Genomic DNA, 25190 nt, shown 5'->3' with positions numbered 1-25190 from the left:
TGTTAATCGAGACTTTGTTGCTTCCCGCTATTTGTTGAAGTCTTTCTTCTCAGTGTAATAAATACCTGCAGCGTCAGACAGCAACATTGCGACTCCTTCCTGGTGCTCCTGGTTCCTTTATTTCATTACTCACTGATTGTTTGAATGTCTCATAAGGTGTAGGAAGTGGCTTCTGTAATCTTTAAAGCTAGGTAGTACATGATATTGCGAAGGTACTGTGGCTCATTCTGTGAATTTCATATGTATGCAAGATGAAGTGGAAGGAAAAAGTAAAAAGTAAAATTGATCTATGTCTAAATGACAAAATACTACCATTTTGACATATGAAGTTAGTAAGCCGTGTATTCCTTGCAGCAAAATAATGCTGTTCTGAAAAGGTGTTAGCAGAAGTGATAGGTAGGGAGAAAACATTTTCTGGGACTAGCCCATTAGCTTTAAGTACCATGAAGTGTTGAATGGCTATTGCTGGAAAACGTCCAATTTTTAAAAACAATAAAAGCTGCGATTACTAAATCATTATATCACTGGAAAAATGTTACCTGATGTCAGATGACTTTCTGAACCTGCTCAGGAGCCTCTGGCTTGTATGCACGGCGAATCACCTTACCTAGTTTTGTACTGACAAGAATCTCATTGATTGACAGCGCCTGTTTATGCTGAACTGTTTGGGGCATTTATCTGGATCCTGCAGCCCCAGGAGTGTACTTTGGCCTGGATTGACAGCTTTGGAAGGAGCTTTAGTTGTAAATGAGAAGGCAGATGTGATACATTGTGGCCTTGAGGAAAGAGATGGATGGCAGTGTGTGTTAGGTTAAGTCTTGCAGATAGAAACCTAGGCTGGAGCCTCCCACGGGGAGCCAACAAAGGTCGATTGTGTTTGGGATGACATGACAAGTCAGTTGTGTGTAATCCTGTATACTCCTCTTTCTTTCCCCTGCCCTGGGACTGAGGACTGAGGACTACATGGAAGGTTAGTTTGTTGTTTGGCTGTGGAGCTGTGGAATAGCTGCAGTTATTGCTACATCATGTCAATATTACAATAAAAATAAATCCTTTTGTACATTATTTTTATGTTTTACAATAAAAATACAAATACTCACCATCTGGTGTGCCAGTATAAACTATCTGGATTAAACATGTAAGGAAGAAACATTAATGCAGCTGAAGAGTACTGCTACTTGCTCTTAGCATTAGCACTGCAACTTGAGCTGATAGCTGATAGAGTTGTCCATTGTCTATCGCACAATCTCCAAACTGTTAGCTGAGCTGCTGTACGCGGGTTCCGATAAAAAAAGAGAGCTCTGGATATCACACAAAACCAGACAGCCTTCAGCTAAAACTTCAGTATGTCTCTTGAGACTGCATGCATGTCTATACATGTCATTTTTAAATGTATATTTTAGTTATTTAAATAACTAACAGTGTGCTACTGTACTTTATTTTTGGTATTTTACAGAGTAAAAAGTATTTTACACAGTAAAATACATGCAGATATTTAAGTCTTCTCTGAACTTCATATTGGGTCTGTGGTTAAATGGATTTTGAGATCTTAACCTCAAAATATTGGACATGTGGAATTAGATTTGATTGCCCAGTGCTTTATGCATTGTGTGGATGAATGGCAGTTTAATGGAGTAAAAATGGGACAAACTGCAAGTGCCACAGCACCTGACGATATGCACACACGCATGACCGCGCACTCCGTATGCACGAAAGCATATTGCACAGATTGCCACACATTGCCACACATTGCTTTCATTTCTCACATCACGTGTTGCTGTCTGTCTTTCTTCTTCCTGACTCTCACTCTCACTACTTAATCCTGGATGTGAGGGGAGAGGGTACCTGAGGTGCTTTAGCTGAGTGAAAATTACATTTACACTGACATGGAAAGGCAGGTCCATCCCTGGAGTGGAACTAACGTCTGGCTGGTGCTAGCCACCGTCGAGCATCCATTCTTATACAAAGCTCCCTGGAGGCTGCAGGTTTGCAGCTCACTTTTTTCAGGAGCTTGGTGGAGGGAGGTGTCACAGTCACCGCCAACATCTCAGTCAGCTGTTTTTTTTTTTCATCATTTTACTAGCAGCCTTCCTATACTGAGTGGATGCGACAGAACCAATGTAACATCTGCACATTTTGCTCCGTGTCTGATTTGCGTCTGATGAAACTAAACTGTCCCTTGACTCAGATTCTACTTCACGTGTGTAAGGATTAAGAGTCTTTCTAGCTGTGCGCCTACATTGCATTGATTTGGATTATTACGTGTTAGGGAATAACAAAAATGACACACATGGTAAAAAAAAATTTAAAAATCCAAGAATAACTTGAAGAAAACAAACAGAAAGAACTTTATTTTCAAAAAGCTGTAAACAATTTGGAAGTTATAGATTAACTTTGCAATGAACACGTTTTAGAGAAAAAATAATAAGATGACTGTTTCACTGAGTATCACCACCTTGAGAGAACATCTTAGTAATATTCTTTTCAAGAAACAAATAACAGTGAAATATTTGCTGTTGTTTCTAAAAAAAAAATGTGAAAAATGTGAAAGATAAAAGTGATGAACAGCTACTAATGGATTTTGTATGAAGCTTTGCAAACTAAAGTACCCAATTTGAATAATCCTTGACTTATTTCAAAAGCAACAAAATAAATAAATAAATATAGTGATCTTGGAAACAATCTATATAAGTGTCCTGCATATTTTTTCAGTTGCTGCTGAAAAGTACGAATTGTTTTTTCCACTCTTCAAGGACATGAAAATGAGTTCTTAAAGTAATGCGACTTGAAGGGAGGAGCATTAAGCAGCAAGTCAAATTGCTTTTTAAATGAATTTCAGGGCAAAGAAAGGAGTAGATCTTTGCTTCCTCTTCATCACTGCCACAATGGTCAATTCTCTCTGGGTAATGACACCTTGATGATAGCACTAACCTCTCCTGAAGAGACCAATGGAGACAGGCTTCCTGAAAAGCAACCAATTCGCTCCAACCCCTGAGATCCATGTAGCTTAGATGCTGTGACATGGCGATGGTAGCTGGGGCCATGTGGCAGGCTCCTTAGTTTGATGGAGTTAAACATGGCCAGCGGTGGTGACCCTGAGGTTAAAGGATCACAGACAAATAGCTAGATAGTGTCTCTCTCATGACAGATGGAACAACACCAATGAGCTTGTTCGTCCCCCTCCTCTCCCTCCACCATTACCACAGCTGATCCTACTTCAGCCTGGCACTGCAAGGTAGAGGCAAGAGTCGTGCCTCTTCACAGAAATGCCACACTGTACATCCATGCATACATTATGTTGTTTACTGTTGGCCCTGCAGGGTTCAAGGACCTCTCCCAATAAATTGCTCTCAAAAATATCCTTCTTGACTTTTGTAAGATAGAAGTTTCACTTGTCATGAATCTCATAATTTGATATCACTGTATCCTCCCTCATTAAATGGGTATGTAGATATACAAAATAGTGCCCTATATACTGCCTTCCCTGTTATGTTTGCACATTTGAAAAATCACTCCGCCTATTTCCCACCTACTGTTAACAAATTATGTTTAGAAATTATTCACAGGCTACATTCTGCAGATTTGCATCCATTATTAAGTTTTCAACTCTTCTGATACTTATTCAGTGACCAGGGTGCATACACACAGCTAACTTTAGCTATGACAGAGTGTGGAGTTCTTAAAGAACTGCCACTTCCTCTGAGAAGAAGACCTGAGCTATGTGATCCCAGACTAATCTGAGGAGGTAAATCATTTAGTGTGCTGTCCAATGTGGAACAGCTACAAAAATCAATCATACGCAATTGCTTCAAACCTCTGTCTTGGACTTTTTTAGAGGCTCTGCAGCTTGGACCAAGAGCTGCATTCTCAAACATATGTTAAAGAAGGCGATGAGACAAAGGTTAGACGGTTGTTAACACCATTACATTGCTTGTTTCCTAATCAGGGTGAAAACAAATATCTGTGATGAATGACTTCTCTTCCCCTCCCGTCCTCATTCCCTGTCTCTCTGTGGTCAATGTGTACACTAAGTGGGATGGCTAATAAGTCCCCATTGGGCTGCATGGCTGGCTCCCAGCTAATCACTTTTTTAAACAGAATCTTCAAAGTGTGCCCTCTTGTCTGATGTTAATCTGGGCCAAGTGGAGGCTCTGTAGATTGATGGATGTAGGCAGTGGCTAGATTGGCTCAAGTAAGTTCTGCTCCATCCAAATCATCAGTCTGCCCATTTGAATAATGCGCTATGGGTGACAATGTAAAAACTCAAGTTCTAACATTGACATTATTATGTGCAGCCATTAATTTTAGATAGTGATGGCGGACTTGGGTCAATGACAAGGAAAATGTTGCATTTATTTTTAAATGAAGGGTGCGGATGGAGAAAATGTGTCTCATTTATTTGTTAACGACTTACAAGACTAACTATGGCAGCGATCTCAGTCTGTGTTGAGTATATACTGAGACTCCCAACAGAGTTCCACTAACAAGAGCAAAATAAATGACTCCTGGGTGGGTTTTCTACACTGAGCAGCATTTTGTTATCTGTTAACCTTTAAAGTAGTAGAGAATACACCATTAAGATTGCCTGTGTTTATTCAGTAAGCTTACATGTTATATGACATAAGAACAATTGTAAAAAAAAAAAAAAATTGGTTTATAGGGGGAAGTGGGAGAAATATGATGACACCTTGAACTGTGCTGGCTCAGAAACCAGGAATAATATCAGGTATTGTGGGTAAAGCTTAAGATGTTTCTTGTTTAAGTTCAACCACTGGCCTGTTTTTCTCCCTACCACTTATAATTTCCTGTTTGCAGTTTCATAAAGGCCTTAACCCCACCCCAAAAAGTTCTACCAAAAAATATCACATGGAATTTTTAAACTGCACTGTGTAGGCAGAGACAATTCCCTGGATGATTGTTTCCAAGTTGCGTAGCACCACTTCCATGACAACGTGGATCAGGGCATATTTTGCTGCAGTTGTGCTAAAGAGGCAGCTTACTGACACCAGCTTATTAGCCTTGTTTAACACATTAAATGGCTGATGAATTGAGTGCAGATCCCCGGGGATTTCGTTTGCTCAAATTAAGCTCCAATCATCTTTCTTTTTCTCATCTTACTATGAGATGGCGCTGGAGAAATTGCTGTCGGTCTTTTCGCTGAAATGGTGGACAGAAGCTTTCATCTCCGCTTCCTGAGACATATATGACTCAATTTGCTTTGGTTCCACTGCATCATGTAGGGGGGTGGGGGGTGGGGGGGGGGTGGGGGGGGGGGGGGGGAATGGAACAGTGGATGGACTGTCATTGATTACAGCATGGGGAGGGGCGTCTGAACCACCAAAGTGAGCTGACTATGGTAATGCTTAAACAGATCGATTAAAGTGATGTGCATCTGCGGCACGAGTGCGCTTCAATAAATCCTCCTACCCTTGCTAAGAGTGTTGTGTTTTGGATTCTTCAGCGTGACTGAGACTGAGAGGCTTGTACAGCATAGCAAACAACATCTGTGAACAAAAATCAAAGTGTGCATAAAGACAAGCTGACTACTGCTTTGTATTATGGTAAATTTAAAATAATTTAAAATATAAAGCAATAATGAACAATTATATTTAAATTAAAACTAAATAATTCAAGTTTAGACTTTGCCTGTTTGTTGAACTGAGTTTGTTTGTCTGTCTCTAAACCAAAAACCTACCAAAAAGCATGAATACAGAAGCTGGGCAATGTCATAGCCTGACCAGGTGTTCTCTTTTATTTGGGACTGCGTAGTTTTGTTTTGTAATTTGTCTCCAATCTCACATATGGAGAAAATGTCCCACATTCTGATTGGCTCTATTTTAGAAAAGATTCGGAAGACAAAGACGCTCTCTACATTTAAGATTAGCCTTTTTGATAAAGCATATAGTTAGGGCTGCTGTTGCGATTTGGCACTATATAAATAAAACTGAATAGGAAAACAAATTGAATGGTTGTCCATCTATGTGTTAGCCCTCTGACAGAGTGGCAACTCAGAGCGTACCCCGCCTCTCGCCCTATGACAGTCGGTCTAGGCTCCAGGCCCTTTATACCACCTCTCAGCATTAGTAATATCCTGGATTGTCTCACACTGTGTTTGCTCCACGTTCAGTTTGTTGGAAAAGATGTGCAGCTCACGAGCGTGTTTCACATCTTGGCTGACATATATCAGCTCCCGTTCCAGACCTAATTTAAGACAAACAAGGTCAAGTCCAAGTTCTAAACAAGCCATTTTTAGTCTCTTTGTGCTGGTCTCCACAGCCCAAACACATTTCCCATCTGTTCACACAAAGCGGTTGCAGCTGTTGGATGGATTCCAAGTGTTTCTGTTGAGGGCTGATCTTGTGGTTATCTAGGTAGCAAGTGAAATCCACTAACCCAGGTTGGCTACTGTTAGAAGCCTCTGCAGAGAAGCAAGCTTCAAACATTTCAAAGCCCTGTCTTTTCAAAGGAATCTGCCTTAAGTTGTTGACATTTTATTTCAAACTATTGTTTGAAGAGACTCACCCTTTACTGACTTTAAAATGCGGAGGCTAGATTTTTAATAAAGTCAGTGTGAGTAAGCACAGTGGGCAGAAGCCGAGCAGGTTTGGTGAATATGCCTGCTTTTTTTTCTTCTTTTTTTGTCTCGTTTTGATCTGTTGATTCTAAAGATATTTCTGTTACACTTCTCATCTGTATTTTCATGTTTGAGGATTGAAGGTCTGCATTTGCTTCGTGGCCAAACAATCACCGATCTTCGTGTGGTCTGTGAAAGTCTATCAGACACATGGAGACAAAAGGGGCATAATAATAATGAATGTTTTTTAAAAACTGGCCAAGGGATTGAATTGGTGATTTTGACCACTGAGTTCATCATCACCCTGGTGAGCCAAAAATGGCCATCAAAGCCATTACAGTTTTATTTGGTTCAGCTGAAGGATTAGTGGGAAGGGATTAATATGGTGCAAGAGGGCATAAATATACAGCACTTTCCTTCCCCTCTTCCTCTGCTTTCATTTCCCTCCCAGATCTGTTAGATTTGCCCTGCTGATGCCCAGGAGCATTTTCCAGGAGAGGAGCTTAAATGCAAAATGAGAGAGTAGGTCATTAAAGACAATCACATCTCAGGACAATTCCATTAGCTTTAAATACATTATGGCTAAATGAAACCTTCTTTTGCATTTTTATATAATGCTGTGTTGATTAACGAAAATGGCTCAGTAAACCAACAGTTAATACCTTTTTTAACCACGCAGCGACACCTGATTGTTCATAAATGTTATTATGGCATAAATGCTTTCATGAGGATTTGCCATTATGCATCCTTCGTCTTTACGTATTGAGCATTGAGCGAGCAATTTTATATTGTGTATATATTTATAATTTACAGTTCACTGCCTTTATGCTTTGCCATTCAGCTGGAAGCAGTCGGATGGTTGCATTACCTACCACAGTAGCGGGACCACAGGAGCCCCAAAATGCTTTTTGGTTGCACATGCACGGATCCGCTTGATCTCCAAAGCTTCATTCGTTCTATACAGCATGAGTTGTGTTTGCTGTGTGCAGATGGTGTTGACCTCTCTAGAATCTCACAACAGCTGGTGTGTGTAGGTGGGATCCAGAGAACCATAAGGCCCGGCACGCAACATCAGTGTAAGAGAAGTCCTAAAAGAGGCCAGTGCCACAGTGCGAGTGTTAAATTATCATTAATGAGCTCGCAGACCACTCCGTGTTGCATCACGCTCACAAGAAAATTTAATATTTAGACTTTCCTTGGGTTGATCAAATTACATGTAAAAAATTAATTATGTCTGCTTTTTAAAAAAAGAAAATCTTTGAAATACGGTTCATGTCTGCCGCCGCCGGTCAGAGGATGGTTAATCATGTTCCCCGAGCGGAGGTCTGGAAGTCAGAAATCCCACTCTACCATGTTGTACTCGAGTTTTGCTGATGAATGACCCCCGGTTCCCCACCGTCATGCATATTCATACATACCCATGTTGATGTAAAGGCACTTAACACATGAAGCACTAGCTAGCCCTCCACTCTGTGGAGGAAACTTGTTAATTCACGCAGATTAATAAGCAGGTTTCCATGGAGACAAGATCAGAAATGGGAGGAGGCTCTGTGTGCCATCATATCTTACTGGATATTGCTGTCAACTAATACAGACTATAGATCATGTAAGGGGAACATGATACATGTTTTAAACTTGTGTGTCTGCATAGGGATGTGTGCTAGTGTTTGGATTCCTCGTAGCATGAACATCAGTTGTGAAGGTTACACTTTCATTTTTCGTTTCATTATTTCATTCCAATTGATTTGCAGAGTTCACCTCAGTCCCACGAACTGCAAACTGTTTGACGACGTGCATTTATGCGATCAATACCTGGCCCCGGCTTGCCAAAACTGAGACTGTTGCCACGTGTACAAAAAAAAAAAAAAATCATCAGATGGCAGGTGGAAAGTAATTGAATGATTCAATCTGTGAAGCGCACACACACCAGTCCACATCCATTCCACCTGTGTGGCGGATCTTAAATTACAATCGAAAAAAGTCCCAAAGAGACTGCAATTGTTCTGCCCCCGTCTCTCCTCAAATGGAGATGTGCTTAATCATATTGTTCAAGTCAAATGCACCCTTTTCTGTGTAAATCTGCCTTTACAGCAGCAAGCTGCAACATTTGATATCACTGGAGCAATGTTGTTTCCAGGCTTCAGATGCAGTGTGCTTGAAATAAAGCCATCCGACAAGTGGAACAGAAGTGAGAAATCTATTAATGACTTCGAGCCTAAACATGACTTTAATTGTATAGCTGTCATGTCCTCTTTCACTGCTAGACTACTGACCTGGAATAAGTGAAAGTAAATCTGGAAAAGAGTATAAAGTCAGAGGTTGTATGTGTATTGAATTAAGGGGAACTCAGACATTTATCCACCAGGGCAGTCCGAACAGAGAGAGGACAGGACCCTTTGGCATAATCCAAAGTTATGAATCGGTTTCACCTCTCAGGCAGTGCTAGCACACCCACTTTGTGTGATCGCCAGCTGTTATTGCTACACCGAATGACCGACCATTAATCTTGTCTCTGTAACCAGCAGGTGAATCTAAGTCAAGACGCGAGAGCATAAGATACAGAAAGTGGTGACAGTAAAGCATGAGCCAGATCAACTTCAAGAGGACTTTATGTATGTGTGTGGCAGTGCTGTGGTGGAGGTAGCAGTTGTCTTTGTTCTTACAACTTTCACCTGTAACTAAAGCTGTGGCAGCGGCATTATTATTATTGTCCTTTTACCCGTTGGAAACGGAAACAACAGCACAGATCAGTTACTTTCAGCAGTTTTCATCACTTTTTAAAAATGTCCTACTTCATGCTAATACTTAAAAGTGAGCTATCTAGTGTTAGCTACCTTTTAGCATTTGAATCTCCATGACACACAGAGACGTTGTAATAAACTAAGAGTCAAGGCTTCTTACTGCCTCAATTAAGCATCACTAGGTGCTAACTAAGTGTACTGACCTCCTTCATATAATGTTTGGAAAAGTTCAAGTCTGCAGAGCATGTATCAAAATGATGATACAGTACTGTAATTCTACCACTTCTTGCCTTTCAAAAAGAGTAAACTTCACACAGCGCAGCGATTTGCTCAGTGCTGATCTTTGCAAAGCCGAGCCCTTTCAGTTTGTCTGACAGCTTCACACATGCAAGTGTCTCCAAGGAAAAAGGCGGTGATCGTTTGGGACTGTTCAGAGAAGTCCTTCTCATTGCTAACACTGGTTTCAATTTCACTAATTAGGCATTTTTCACAAAATCCAAAATTCTGATTTATGCAGTCCAATGCCTATTGCTTCTTTAAGGATATTATTTAAATGAATTGTGAGATAGTAAGACGGTGAGCATTGAACACAATGGCAAACTTGTCAGCAAGACACAGGCTGGTGCCAACCAAACTTGAGTTAAAATAAATTCTAAATTTCAGCTTAATATTAAATTCAAGATTACTGTCAAGGCAAATAAAGAATTTATTATTTTAACAACCTGCTCCATAGGGGCAAAACTATATACTTTGGGTCTGAGCCTTACAAAACTACAAGCCCTACAATAGCCTTTCTATAGACTCCTTAAAGATTTGGAGCGATAGTCATTCCATTTTTAGAGGTTTAAAAGTAATTGGAGAAAGCAACATAGTTAAACTGATTATCCACAATACTTGAATGAAAATCCTTTGCAGTCTGTGACTGCCTGGAGTCACCCATGGGCATCACAAAATACTGTGTTGCCTCCCTTGAGATGCTCTGTCTGGCCTTTACCTTCAGCCGCTGCTTGTGTTCGGGTGTTTTTGCATTCAGTTGCGTCTTCAGTGAATGAAATGCATTCTCAGTTGAGGTTAGTTGAGGGCTTGGCCATTTGAGAACATTCTCTTGGGTTGGTTTTTAGATGATGTTTTGGGTCATTATCTATCTGTAATGTGGAGTTCTGTTTCTTTACATTTTGCAGCATTTGACTTTATACACTGTTTCCACATCATCGCTTCTTTTTGCAGAGCTGGACAGGTTTTTCCAGTCCAAATTTGACCTTTCACTTTTTCAGCATTAACAGATGTATAAATCCTCTTTAGAAACACAAACTCTTTTTTCTTCTTCTTTTTTTTATTAATAAGGAAATAATTCTTCAATTATCCACTTTATTGTCTCTTGTGGTTTTTTAGGCCTTTTGTTGTTTGATTTTAAAAGCAAACACATTGTAGTTTTGGCGACTTCTAAAGGTTCTGTCGCCTCGCTGTTAGGTTTCACGTGCATCCACAACACTTCAGATCACATATCAAGGGTTCCTTTCAAATACTACCAATGCAAATTCAATACTTGGAATGAACTCCATACCTTTTATCGCCTTTAATTTTTCAAGAAACACTGAGGAAACAGCAGAACCTGGCTGTCAGCTCTCAAAAGTAAGAGCATATTTTTGTTAAAACCCTTAAAATTAAAGGCGAAAGTCTAGTTTCATTCCCATCCCGATTGCTTCATTTCAAATCTTTTGTGCTGAGCAGAGAGAAAATTACACAAAGTGCCACCGTCCAAATATTTATGGGTCCGACTGTAGATGGGAGATGAGTCAGAGCAATGAATAATTTTTTTTTCTTAGTGTGCCCAAATTGCTTCTTATCATTGTGGTAGTGCATAAAAATGTGTTCTTTCAGAAGGCGCTCTGTAGTGAGTCACGGTTATCTTTGCTTTCACTAATAACGGCCACGTAGGCTACGCTGACGTGGCAATGACTGACTAATGCGACAAACTCTTACTGACCAGTGAAACTCACATATTTGCATTAAAGCACTATGATGGAAATGTGAATTCCCCTTTTAAGGTTCTTTTATGGCTCTTTATCAGTCGCCTCGCAGCTAATTCATGAGTTCTGCTTTTATCCACCACATACTCATTAATTAATCTGTAATCCAAAATGGCCTTTCAGTCAAACAGTGTTGTCCATCTGCTGCGGCCTCTTGAATGTTTTTGTTACGCCACTACGCTGTGATGTGACAGTTTGAGTCAGAGCTGACTGAGGAGAGCGTGGCTGACAGCTGAAGCACAGCTCAGCCTCTCCAAAGACGCTGATTTCCTGCTTCATATCTGCTCAAATGCCCCCACCCAACCAACTAACCAACACAACACAACGACGCCACGTTGGTTGGGTAGGGGGGGGAAGAGATTCCTGTTGGCATGGCAACCGTGTGGGATTGTGTTTAATTTGTCGTGATAGGTAACGCTAACAACGCCATGGCGTAAAAGTGCTTGAGAGCAAAACACATTTGAATCTGGCGAGCAGCAGTCATTTGCTGTAGAGCCGTGTTTCCTTTTGTTTGTATTTTCGGTGTCAGGAGATACAAGTGTGTTCAAATATTGAATAAGCTTTGGCAGAATCCTGTGTACAAGCTTTTTGTTTAAAGAGAAAAAAAATGTTTCTGAGCAAACTGTGATTTATTTTCAGAATCACTCTAAAACATCACGGGTGGAAACAACCCCCCTGAAGTCTCCTGATGTCTACCTATTTGTCATGGACACTGCGCCTTTGACCACGTCTGTGCTGACTGGACTGCCAATGATTATGAGAAAAAAAAAAGAAACAGAAAAATTATGCAAGTCTCCCATCGTGCTTGTCAGCAGTTCTTCTTGGCTGAAGGCGAGCTCAGCGAGCTGCCCTTTGTGCTAAATCCATTCCATTCATACTTAATTTTGAAGTTTCCGCCTGCGCAAATAAATAACTGTATCGCTCCCACAGATATATCTACAAAGGCACAGAGATGTGGCTCTTTCTAATTTTGGATCGTACACTAAAGTGGCTCTCCTAATGTTCCACCTCTTTTGTCTAAACGCATTCAAATAGCAATCGCTCCTGTAAAGTCAAGAATCTGTGTTTAAGCACGATGTTTATGCTGTGATTTGGTGGCCGCCCCAGGTCAAACGCCGCTGTTGTGTTTTGCCCCGCAGGCTGTTTTGCAGCTTGGTGGTTCCATCAAGCAGGGCTGTGCATCAAGGAGCAGGCAGGAGGAGGCTGGAGGGAGGGAGGTGGATGAACAAGGAACAGCTTGAAATAGGAGGTGACTGCTGACATTCACCTAACTGCCCTCTATAAGGAAAAGAATAAGCGGGGGGGGGAGGGAAAGGGCTAGAATGAGAGATGGAGGGGAGCATGTGATTATGGTTACTAAGACTACAGCATGCTGCCCTGTTAGAAAGGGAGGGGCTTGGAGGAAGGTCAGGCAGCTGAGGTACAACCAGCTAAATCAACTCTGAAGTGTGAGGTCCCCGGTGGCGTTGGGGTTGAGGAAATGTAGCTGTTTAGGTTGCTCAGGAGGAACATAGATTGTTGCTGAGAATGGGACCTTACGCACGCCACGGCTTATGGCGCACACACACCCCCCTGGGCTGTAAATCCCTTTGATACGCTACATAAAAAGGGATAAAAGATGTAGGAAGAGATGCAGAGACAAGTATACGAGATAAGGTTTCTTTTTTGAATTTGTGCGATTTGAAAACATTTCCCCTGGGGATGATGGGTCACTCAGAATCTGTGCTCACTGCATTCGAATAGCACGCCAGGGCCAATGTTTAACACCGTCTAGATCGTCACCTAGGCTGAAATCCTCCCTGACTCCATCCCTGATGTCTGTATCCTGTGACGTCTTGGAAACAGACTGCCAAGCTTGAGCTGCTCACAGAAAGGAAATGATGCAACATAAATTTCAAGGCAAAGATCCTCTGTCTTTCTTCCTCTCCCTCCACACGCACACACGCACATACACACACATGCGCAGACACCCTGCAGGGTGAAAATCAACACCTTTTCAAGAGTGAGTCAATGCAGAAACAAATAGCTAACAAAGCTGATGCTGCCGTGGTGCCTCGGACGTAAAAAGAACTGTGCTTAAGCACACAGCTGCTCTTTGGCACCCGTGTACATTTATTTTCTAGGATACAGAAGGAACCAGGACGATCAGGACAAAGCAGAATAAAAGGCTGGACAAACGCCACGGTTACTGTATCCAACATAATACTGGACATGGAAGCTCTTGATTAACTCGATTAAGAAATTTGGCTATCTTCCTCCTCGGCATTGATTGGGCTGAACATCTGACTAAGCAGCTACCCATTAACTGTAAGGGCACTTTCCGTGCATCCACATTCATCTCTGGCAGGAAGCTTCCCTCCCCTTTAGGTTCAAAGTGCTGATCCTCTCACGCCAGGGAGGGTGAAGCGATTGAAAGCTGATCAAAAACAGACTGCATTCGGAAAGCAAGCCGCAAGCATGATGCCGTCATTATGCCTATTATGAACGGGTGTCATCAGCAGCCTTGTCATTAGCATCATTCTCCATCAGGGTCATCTGATGAATCAATGTGCGGGGTCAGTCATTTTGCTTCTTCCGAGAAATCTGTTCATGGCGCGCAAATTCTGTTAATAATCTAAGGTGCTGGCTTCATTTGAAAGAACATTTTCTGTTGTAATCACTTCTTAACAACAACAACAAAGATGTCAGCTTGTTTAATCGCTGCTTCACACTCTGATCAAGGTCCCTGACCAGAGAATTATCGCTTTTCTAAATAAAATCACAGCTCAGATAATGTCAGCAGAAAGCTTTTTCTTTTTAAACAGGCGTTTGTTTAACTTTCCAAGCACGCCACACTTCCCTCCGCTGTATTTGTGCATGGCATGTAGAATTCATGAGCTGATGCAGATATATCAGCTGCGCAGAGTTAAGTGTGTGTGGCCACACATGCTGACAGTGGCACTTTGGAAGCGTTTTTTTATGATTAAACTTGCTCTTTGGCAGCCTAAGTGCTGCCTGTCCTGTCCTAAATGCAGTCACTCAGTGGTCCGCACACCCTTGAGCAACATTTCTGTCCACCAGGATGTCAAGTCACTAAATCGTGAGCTTTGCCAAAGTTCCCGAAGCTGTAATCACGCAGCTCTTGTGGGGCTGCTGGATCTTGATTGTAGCCCAGACTTTCTTGGACAGTATGGGCTACTTAGTTATTTGGTCAGAATATAAAATGATCTGCTTCAGGTCATAACAAATCAGAGGGAATGTGGATCTTGAATGTAACTCTGGTGGGGATTTTTTTTTTTTTACAGGCAAGTTTACATTACGGTTTGGATTTACTTCTGCTTAAAGATGTCAAGAGTCTTCACTTTGGCATTCCCAAGCTGTGCCCCCCCCCCCCCAAAAAAAAAATCTTGCCAGGGATGTTATTTGTGTTCTTTGGTGTTTACAGTTGCTAAAAAGAAGATAAAGTCAGACCGGTTGTCTCTTTAAATCAAGCTGCAGTGTTGATGTGCCCTCAAGCTGAAATGGTAAGAACCATTTCCACCTCTGCGGCAGGGAGCTTGACCAAATAGGCGCACTAGAGCGCTTCAAACGTGATTCTCATTCCCTTGGTCACTTTTGGTCTATGGTCGCCTCCACTCCCGGAGAGGAAGGGATTTTTTTTCAGTTTTTTTCTTCTTCTTTCTTTTTTTAACAGAGTTTTTTTCCCACAGCGCATCACCGACACATTATTTAATTTTTATTTTCTTCTTTCTCTCTCTCTCTCTCTCTCTCTTTTTTTTTGTTCCATCCGCAGAACTCAGTGGCAGTCGCCTCAATCCATTTACCGCTGGCTGGTACGCCTATCTCCTCCTCGCCGTTGCAATCTGTTGATAACTCCACTTGCAAGCTGCAGTTTATTGTGTTTCGCAATGGGAAACTCTTCCCTTGCACCGGCAATTCGTCAAATCTCGCAGACGACGGGAAGCGTAGGAGCGTTTCAACACCAGTTGCTTTCACCAAATTAGGTAAGAGGAAATCCATTTTTATCATCATGCCTGTGATGTCAACGCCGTGCTGTATTTGCAGACACGGACTACATGCTTTACACACGCACACACACGCGGACATAGCCGTAGTCCATCAGTTTGCTCTGCGCAACATGTTGACACACCGCTCCCGTGCGTATTCCCGGAATAAATGAAAGAACTCTGTTGCGGTTTCATTTACTCTGATTAAAGAGAGCAGCGCGTGCTTCAGATCACCCTGCACACTCCGCTGCTGCATCATGTCCGAAGACACTCCATGTTTTAGCAAAAATATTATTATTTTTCAGTTCGATTTGAAATGAAAGTTAACTGCAACACTTCACACACCAGTCTATCACCTGCAGTCAGCTGTCTGACACTTGTCTAGCCTGTGTGCATGTGTGTGTGTGTGTGTGTGTATAGCGGCTGGGGGGTGGGGGTGGGGGGTTCGTGCTCTCATGCCCATGCTTTTTTTGTGCCACAGCACTTACAGACTTTCCACATGATTTCCTTTACTGAATGTGTTGCTTTCCTGGCAGATGGGTGCAGCCTCGGGAGCGCCGTGCACTCCGTTACTATTGCTCTGAGGCACTTCGCGCTGGGTGTAGACCCCACCGCAGCCTATTGGGATTTTGACCTGCTGGATGGACACGGTGGCTGGAGGGCAGAAGGCTGCCACATAACAGGCTCCGGGGGCAACACGACCACCATTCATTGCACCCATCATAATAACTTTGCTGTGCTAATGGTGAGTAGTCTCCTGTGTGGTACCGGTGTCATTCATTTTTTTTTTTTTTTTTTACCATGACCACCCCCCACATAAATGCTTCCTCCACTGCTTAGGGCCTGTTATGGATTAAATGCATCTGTTTTCACCGTGGAATAGGCTGGAGTCACGTGTTTTAAGAAGGGACCTTTAAACGCTTCCTTTTATTGTTGCTCCTCTTCAGCAGAGGGAAAAGGATTTGTCAAATGCGTTACGGGGATTTATTGGCTTTGGAGTATGCGCTATGCTAAAAAAAAAAAAAAGAAAGAAAGAAAGAAAGAAAGAAAGAAAGAAAAAGAAAAAAGAAAAGAAAAAAAAAGAAAAATTCTCCTCCCCACCCCGTATCCTGGAAATGAGAAGTTGCGGGTGTTGTATAGTCTGCCACCTTTTTTCCAAAAAGCAGCACAGCAGCTGAAATAGAAGCGATGCTCAAGAGAAGGAGCGCCTTGTCAGGAGCTATTCGCCTCCGAGCGCAAGTGATGTGCTAATTGGTTGCAACCATCGCAGAGAGAAAAAAAAAGAAAAAAGAAAAAAAAAGAAAAGAAATGTTGGACTGCAAAGCGTAGGATCGTTCATCTGTGTCGCTCAAGTTGGTCTAGACGCCGACGAGATGCCTTCTTCCGACGACGTCCCTCTGTTCGAATTGATTTCATGAGGATAATACCAAAAGCGCAATGGCATCGCATCGCCCAGTCGCTCCATAGAGCTGCTGCGCCTGGTCCGCTTTTTTTGGATGAAAAGAAATCCTCCGGATGTTTACCGAAGAGTGGGATTCGTTAGACTGGGAGGTCAGTCCTCGGCAGAGCATGAAAAGTGTTGTGCTTGAGATGTCGGTGCTTTTCCGAGTTGCTTCTTTTTTGTCTTTCCTTTTATCTGCATATTTTATGAAGCCGCTGTTCAATTTGGTTGTTGTTCCGAGTGTGGAAATGAGCTGGATCGAGGATGGAGGATAAAAAAGGAAGAAGAAGAAAAAACAGCCGCATAGGAATGGGGGGAAAAAGAGTGGGGCATGAGGGGAAAAGCGGCACATAAAAACGGCATGGGGTGGTGGTGGGGTGGTGTTGCTCGAGGGGGGGAGTGGGGTGTCTGTGGAGAACACTGAGCTGTTGTCAGATGGAGAGCAGATGTCAGATTGTCATTGCACATGTATTCTCTATGAAACGCGAGGCTCGGGCAGGCGCGCCGTCAGTGGGCACCTTGTGACTGTCAGAATAAACGCTAGATCGGCATTTTTATTATTATTATTATTTTCCTCAAATTTCCCGGCTGCAGATGAATGATTTGAACTTCAAGACACGTACGATAAGTAGCAGGTAGTCATAGCGATGGTAGAAAGCCGTGACGGGAATGTCCACATCGTGGTCTAATGTGAGCTTTCGCGCCGGGGATTGCGCGTCTAATAATGCAGTCACCACACCCGCCTGGTCTCTGCAGTGCCCAAGAAAGAAGGACCTTTTATTTACGGACTTGTGACATCATTCTCCTGATGGTCTCATCTAAAATACTGTACTATTGCAACAGGGATATTTATAGCCCAGGGCGGCTTCTGCAAGTACTAAACCTGTTGCATAATCTTTTGCATGTCAATCTGAGGGGAATTGCCAATTACAGCCCGACTGCAAGTTGACCATTTTTAATTTACAGTATTCACAAGTGGGGGGGGCTCCATCAGTGAAGCCACCGTTTGTGACTAATGCAGTTAGTAGCACAGCGACCAGCTTAAGCTCAGCTCTTGCTTTTGGTGTTCTAAAGCAAAATCAGAGTAACAAGTTGAGCAGAGTTCCACATTTCAGCTGCTGTGGGTGAAGTTAAACAAGGTGACCGTGATGTGTTTTTTATTCTCTGGGTGTCAAGTCATGGTTTAGCCATCATGCTGGTGTCTTGCATAGCTGTATCACTTCCCTTACATCTGACCCCGAAATGCTTTTATATCAACTGTCTGCAGTGTGCAGTTGAAGTGTCTGTCAGGGTTAGCAAAGAACATACAGGGTGGGTGGATGTTGGGCATTGCAATATCCCATTCCTGTTGATCTTGACTTTTTCTTTTCCATTGAGTTCTTACTGTGTCTGTGTGTGGAGATGATTAGTCTACAAATAGCATGGCAGCCTAATACAATTGTCCCTGGGCACTGATGTTTGGGATATAAAAAGCACTCTAATGAGAATCTTTTTGACTTGGCTCAGAAGGAATTACACGGTAGAGAATATCCCTCCCCTGGCTTTGTGATCAGAATGCCAAAGACGTGACTTTTGGAGAGGATCTGTGTGGAAAACCTCAACTGCAAGAGCCTCTGAGCTTTTGTTTGGGAAAATATTACACTCCTCCTTGCAATGGATTTTGAAAATTCGGTGTAGGTGTAACAAATGCCTTACTTTTTCTCTTTTTTTGACATTGGAAGGCAGGTGGCGCTGACCTGTTACATTCCAACTAGTGATACAAGTTGTTTCAGATGTGGGTCAGGTATTAAAAAAGACAGTCTCCCTCTACTTTGGATTTTTTTTCTTCCTCTCTTTCCTGCACTGAGCTGAACTTGAAGCTGTTACAATGCAGCCGTTCCAGATTTCAGCACCAGGGACAGTTCCCATGCATTTCTCTGTCTCCCTCCTTCTGTCCTGCCTCCTCCTCTTGCACCCCCCCCCCCCCCTCCTCCCCTCCCCCATCTGCCTCCTGCAAGCCTGTGTCTGTCTGACTGAAGGGAGGGCTGACTCACTCGTTTACAGCAATGCAGCCTCATCATCAGTCTTCATCACAGTGACAAGCCTCAACCCCACATTCCCAGCAACCTTTTAACCCCTTCCATGAGACACACCCCTCTTCTGTAACCACGCTGAGTACGGTGTGCTGTCTCGGAGGTAGCAGGATTCATTTATTTATGCATGTATTTGCTGAGGAGATAATGTCGATGAAGGAGTTCATGCATTTTACTGCTGCAGCGCTCCAGACTGTTTAATATGCAGGAGCAGACCTTTAGAACGAAAGAGAGACACGGTGTGGGTGGCTGGCTTTTGTAAGTATCCAATCATAACAAAGGGCCCAAGGCCGAGGTCCAATAAGGGAAGAGCTGTTTAGAGATATATCCCCATGCACTGTACACAATATAAAGAATATGTCAAGGGAAGTGGATTCCTATACAGTTGTGGATCCTCTGTTTTATCCTCAAGTGAAACAGGAGACCTGTTGGTTAAACACGGCAGAGTCACATACAGCGTAAGCGTAAGTTTGTAGTAATGTTTAGTGTTTGCAAATGATGGCTTTAATGAAAAGATGATGACAGATGAAAGAGTCATGGTAGGCTGATTGTTTAGATCCTTTAGTTACAGTACAATCCAACAAGTGCAGAATTTACAATTAAAGCCCAAACAGTATCGGTGGGTAAGATTAGCAGCTTTTTAAGAATGAGAAGCAAAAGAAGTTGACCAATGAAAGATTTGACAGATTGGCCGTGTTGTAGGCAGATCATGAATGTGGATGGAAAGCCATCCAGCTTTAATGTCAGTAACTCATATTGCTAAAAAAAAGTTTGATACATTGGCAGGTCAGAAGCAGAGAATCTGGGTACCAGGAATACCAGGAACTAACATAATGAGATAAAAGTTAAAACTTAACCTAAGACACAGAGAACAACCGCTAACAAAATAAAACAGGAAAAAAGACAGAAGGGAACGGGGGAACACAGACCAACTGGACAGAGGAGATGCTAAAGGACAAAATCATAGAGGCGAGACAAGAGCGGGACGGAACACGAAAGGGAACTAACTAAATACTGTTTAACCTGCTGGAAGATATAAATGATATCAAGGCAAAATCTAAACAATACAAGCTGTGTTACACAAAAAAGGGAACAAAATTCAAACACAAGTGATTCTCAAATCCAAAAGGAATCACCATCCTACAAAAACTCAAAACCATGGGTCCAAGACCGAGGCACCGTTAAACTGTTAATACATCACTGTGACAGCAGCCGACTGAGGGAAAGCAAGTTTCAACTATTTTCTGTTATACAGAATTTGGCATTTTAGATCAGTGTTTCCCACGGTAGAGTCACAAAGGTCATGAGCTCTAAGGAAACTATAAACTGCTTTTAGACACAGGGTCACGAGTAAACAGTAAAAGCCTAGAACCACTGCTTTAATCTCTGATGATGGTATGTTGCATTTTATGAACTTATATTTTTAAAATAAAATAAGGTAACTAAACGTCACACGGTAAAGTGGATTTTTTTCTCTAAAATGTTGTGGTGGTAGATGTTCAATCAAACTTACATACCAGAGTAAAGTCTGGTACCGTGACAAAGTGCGGTGAAATATTTTAAATATCCTTAGTCAGTGGTTGGCAGACTAGCTGATCTCAATGCCAGCCCATGTCAGCAGCCTGTAGCTCAGCTGATCTTCTTATACACGTTCAAAATAGTAAAGCTGTTTTAGCATTAGCCTGCTTACAGTTTCTGCTGCAACTGCAGACTACTTTGCAACCCACCTCCATTCCAACTCCTTTAATGCTGTGTCTGAACTGTAATGGACCATAGACTGAGATTTATTGTGTCATTCTAGCCTGAGTACCTCCCGTTTTAGGAGACTTGCATAGATATTTTCAAAATGACCAAACAAACCATGATTCACTTGGCTGCTGCGCCTCCACCTTGAACCAAACCAACCAAGACAGGATTCCATCTAGATAAATTAACTCTCACTGGCTGAGCCTTCTGTAAGCTCGATACTACTGTGACATTACTGCTGACATCTGGTGCTGACCACTAGGTCCTGTCTCCTATAGAGAGGAAGAAAATATCTGCAGGGCACATGTCCCTAAGAATCCATCCATTCATTGTCTTATCCTTATCCTGGCTGCATTTCTCAAATATTAGATCAGATCATTGCATCAGCTTTGCTTTGGTCTAAGATTCATTCGGAAATGTGTACTGCCACCTGGATCACGATCATTGTCTCTTAAAGGAAATAAAGGATGAAGTTGAAAAGAGGGAATAGGAGCGATACAGTCAGAAATCCTTCTGCCCTTCTGCTTCATCTTAGAGACGCCAACCGGCTGTGTTCTAGAAAACATCATCAAAAGGGAGTTGTTTATTCAAATTCAATCCACATTTGGTGTTTTCGTCTTCGGCAGTAATGGCTAATGCACACAGACTGTAAGTTGTGCTGGATACGTGTTGCTAATTGAAAATAACCTCCCGGCAACTTTCAGATCCTCTGTAGTTCAGAAACACTGTTTTCTTGTTCGGGTCTCATTTTCTCAGTCTGTTTTGTTTTTTTGTGTTTTTTCCAGCAGCACTCTCAAAGTTATGTGTCCTCATTAGTCCTTTGTCCACATCTGTGCTCAAGGCAGACATAATGAGACAACAAGCCAGCTTTCATTGTTCGCCCACAAGCGAGACCCAGCTCCTGCTTCCCTCGACTGTATCCTCACAGCCTGGACTTTTCTATCTCCGAGACGTGTTCATGCTAAAGGAGCTTTGCTGTGTGTGTTTTAGGTGATGAAGGGATTTACAGTGGTAACGATGATGACCTGTTTAGATATGCAACCATGTCTCACAGCACTATGTTGATATTTTCTGTTGATAGGCATTGTTGTGGGAGGGGAAGAGGGATGACAGGCTGTGATATCTACAGAGGGAAAGGGTGGCGATGCCTTGTGATGGTGTGTTAGATGACAGTGGATTGAAAAAAAGGTTTGTTTTGAGAAAACAGGCCACTTGACAATATACACTTTTTAATACGTACAATAGCCATGAACTAAATATCTCACATGCAGTAACTGTGGTTTTCAATTAGGCTACGTGCACCACACATGCTGTTTACTAGCGTTAAAACAGTCTGTAATGTGTAATATTTGCAGTGATCTTTTTACAGATTATAGATTGTGTTGGCAATTTTTGTGAAATGCTCGTTGACATTCTTGTTGGGAGTTAAAGGAGAAGAAAAACACTTTTCTGGTCAGACACAGCTAAAATGTGGTTATCAAGTATTTAAGCTTAAATGATATACAATGTGTTAATTAGTGTCCTTAAGGTCCCTTTCATAACTGGCACTAATATGTGTCTTTAGTAGAGATGGCACGATACCACTTTTTTATGTCCGATACCGATACCGATATCATAAATTTGGATATCTGCCGATACCGATATTAATCCGATATAGTGTGTTTTTTAATCAATAAAACTGTTTTTTTAATATCTTGCTGCGTTTTGTATAAGGTCATACTCAAGTTTAAATAAACAACAACACTAAAGCTATTCTGTTATACCTGTATGTAAAAAAATACACTGCACCCAAAATATTTCATAGTTCAGCAACACTGATCAATCTAATAAACTTAAACCTACACATTCCTCCCTATTCTGGTATTTTAAAGAGTACTTAGCAGAAATATTAAGCAACCTAACTAATAGGGTTGCAAACTCCCAGCAAAAAAAAAAAAAAAGGGAACCACCCACCCTCCACCTCATGATGCTTAATCGACGTAATCAACTTAAATTTGATGCAGTATGAAAAAAAAAAAAATGCACAGAAATAAATTATTTTTCAAGAATAATTAAATGGATTCAACATCTTTCTTCAACAGAATTGCAGACTGCACAGATGGTACCTTCCCAAAGGAAAAAGTAGTATAGCTTACTAGGGTATATTAGACTTAACAGTTACTATATACAGTAATGGACTTCTATATATTTTACATCAGATTAAAACTTTGGGTGTAAGATTCAGATAATTATTTATTAAAAGCTAGACATTTTAAATGAGAATAAGAAAGAAAAGTATGTCTTTGTGCCCCCTTTTCCCTGTTAATACCCTATCGGCCCCCCTGGCTAAACTTTGCTAGATCCGCCCCTGCACAGTTACCAGCCGTCAGCTACGTAGAAAAGGATCCTGGTGTAGAAAGTAATATTAAATAAATTCTAACAACAGCTTATCAAGCTTAAACGTGCTGCTGTTGTTCAGCCGCTGGTTTCCTCTTTCTGGTGCAAAGTGGGCCAAAAACAAAGAAGAGAGACGGACTCGCGACAGAAAAGCCGATCAGCTGATCATTAAGGAGTTTCATGAAGTAGCGGCAGGAGAGGGAGAGAGAGAGAGAGGCAGTCGCTCCATATATCGGTTGTTAAGCTTAAGGTAGGTACGCTTTACAAACATTCAGAGATGAACTTACACACTTGCTTTACTTCTCTCTGGGATAACTTCCTCGGAGATGAAATGCTGGATTGCTAGCGAGGCTACAAATATACACAGCCGCTCTATCACTGAGCACACTGCTCCAACGTGCTACGGTTATGGGGCAAGTTACGCCGTGTCGCAAGTTTTGTGAGGTCCTTTTTTGATATTTAATGGATCGGATTACATTTTTTATTTCTCTCCGATATCCGATCCAGTAATTTACGTCAGTATCGGACCGATACCGATACCTAATATCGGATCGGTCCATCTCTAGTCTTTAGTGATCTGATCACAAGCAGACTGCTCTAAGTACCAATGCGCCAATGACACACAGAGGACACGCTGAGCTCAGACCACATTCGGAGGAAGTTTGGGCAACATATGGCCAATTCTTCTAGCAGTTTGCATGCGAATGAGTCCTTGACCACACAAAAGGATCACCCACTCAACTGATGTGCTTCTTGCTGTGGAAAAACAACAACACGTTTAGTTGATCGCTATAACAGGTTCAGTACGGACAACTATTATTAGTCATTTGTTTTACATAAATCTCATGGACGATTGCGCAGCCCCGTTAGTAAGCCCCGTTAATCATGGTTTGTGTTGACTCGTGATAGCTCCAGGTGACAGGACAAGAAGGCTGCTGAGCTGTGCCTGTAGAGCTGTTGTTGTCCTGCAGACTGGGATTTGGGGTCGGCAAAAGAAAATAATGCGTTTGCTATTTAACAGGATAAGATCTCATCACAATTGGCCACTTGAGACACATACGGAGACCGACATACACTATATTGCCGAAGTATTTGCTCGTCTGCCTTCACGGACATATAAACTGAAGTGACATCCCATTCTTAATCCGTAGGGTTTAATATGATGTTGGCCCACCCTTTCCAGCTATAACAGCTTTAACTCTTCTGGGAAGGCTTTCCACAAGGTTTAGAAGTGTGTTTATAGGATTTTTTTTTTTTACCATTCCTCCAGAAACGTATTTGTGAGGTCAGACACTGATGTTGGACGAAAAGGCCACCGTCTCCGCTCTAATTCATCAAGCATTAAGGGTTCTTTTCACTGGAACTAAGGGGCCTGAAAAACAACCCCACGCAATAAACCCCCTTCCACCAAACTTTACATTTGGCACAGTGTACTCAGACCGTTTTCCTGGAAACCGCCAAACTCAGACTTATCCATCGGATGCAGCTGCTTGGACATGGAAATCCATTCCATGAAACTCTCCATGCAGTGTTCTTGAGCTAATCTAAATGGCCACATCAAGTCTGAAGGTCTGTGGCGATTGATTCTGCAGAAAGTTGGCGACATCTGCACACTATGTGCCTCACCATCCACTGACCCCACTCTGTGGTATTGCGTGGTCAACCACTTCATGGCTGAGTTGCTGTCATTCCCAGTGCTTTCACTTTGTTATAATACCACTAACAGTTTACTGTGGAATATTTAGTAGCGAGGATTTTTCATGACTGGACTTGTTGCACAGGTGGCATCTTATCATAGTATATAAAGAATATAAAATATGATTCCACGAGCATGCAGTAGGCTGCACATAACCTGCTTAATGTGTGTTTGTGCTTCGCTGTAATTATACAGCTTAGGCTAATTCTTTGAGTAAATGCTAATTATTTGCAGCTCACTAAGCATCGTCTAACTTTCACCCTTCACCTCACTTACGCTTGTTCCAAACATGGCAGCTGGCAGACCAACTCTAATCCACCTCATTCTGAGGAGAGGCAACCATGCAGCTTCCTCACCGGCGGCTGGCTTAACCAGGTACGCTGAGGCTCGGGTTTGTGCTACGCTCTGTGAACTTACTGCACTTACAGTCGAGTTTGGCTTAACTTAATATTTAATAAATGCACTCGTGTTCCATTTGAAAGCATTAACTTAAATTTGATGTCGGGCACGGTTACTTTAACACATGAG

General features: G+C 42.1%; 1 protein-coding gene across 1 annotated transcript in view; it reads left to right on the top strand.

Moving 5' to 3' along the window:
- The window catches only part of adgra1b (adhesion G protein-coupled receptor A1b), a 175378-nt gene that overhangs the window by 97821 nt on the left and 52367 nt on the right, over window positions 1-25190 (top strand). The window contains exons 13-14 of the mRNA XM_005462956.4: window positions 15118-15328; window positions 15868-16076. Of these exons, the coding sequence (XP_005463013.1) occupies window positions 15118-15328; window positions 15868-16076 (420 nt within the window). The remainder of the gene's footprint in view (window positions 1-15117; window positions 15329-15867; window positions 16077-25190) is intronic.

The sequence above is a fragment of the Oreochromis niloticus genome, linkage group LG13 (genome assembly GCF_001858045.2).
Source record: "Oreochromis niloticus isolate F11D_XX linkage group LG13, O_niloticus_UMD_NMBU, whole genome shotgun sequence".
Lineage (NCBI taxonomy): Eukaryota > Metazoa > Chordata > Actinopteri > Cichliformes > Cichlidae > Oreochromis > Oreochromis niloticus.
This window is presented reverse-complemented; position numbering and strand designations above follow the sequence as displayed.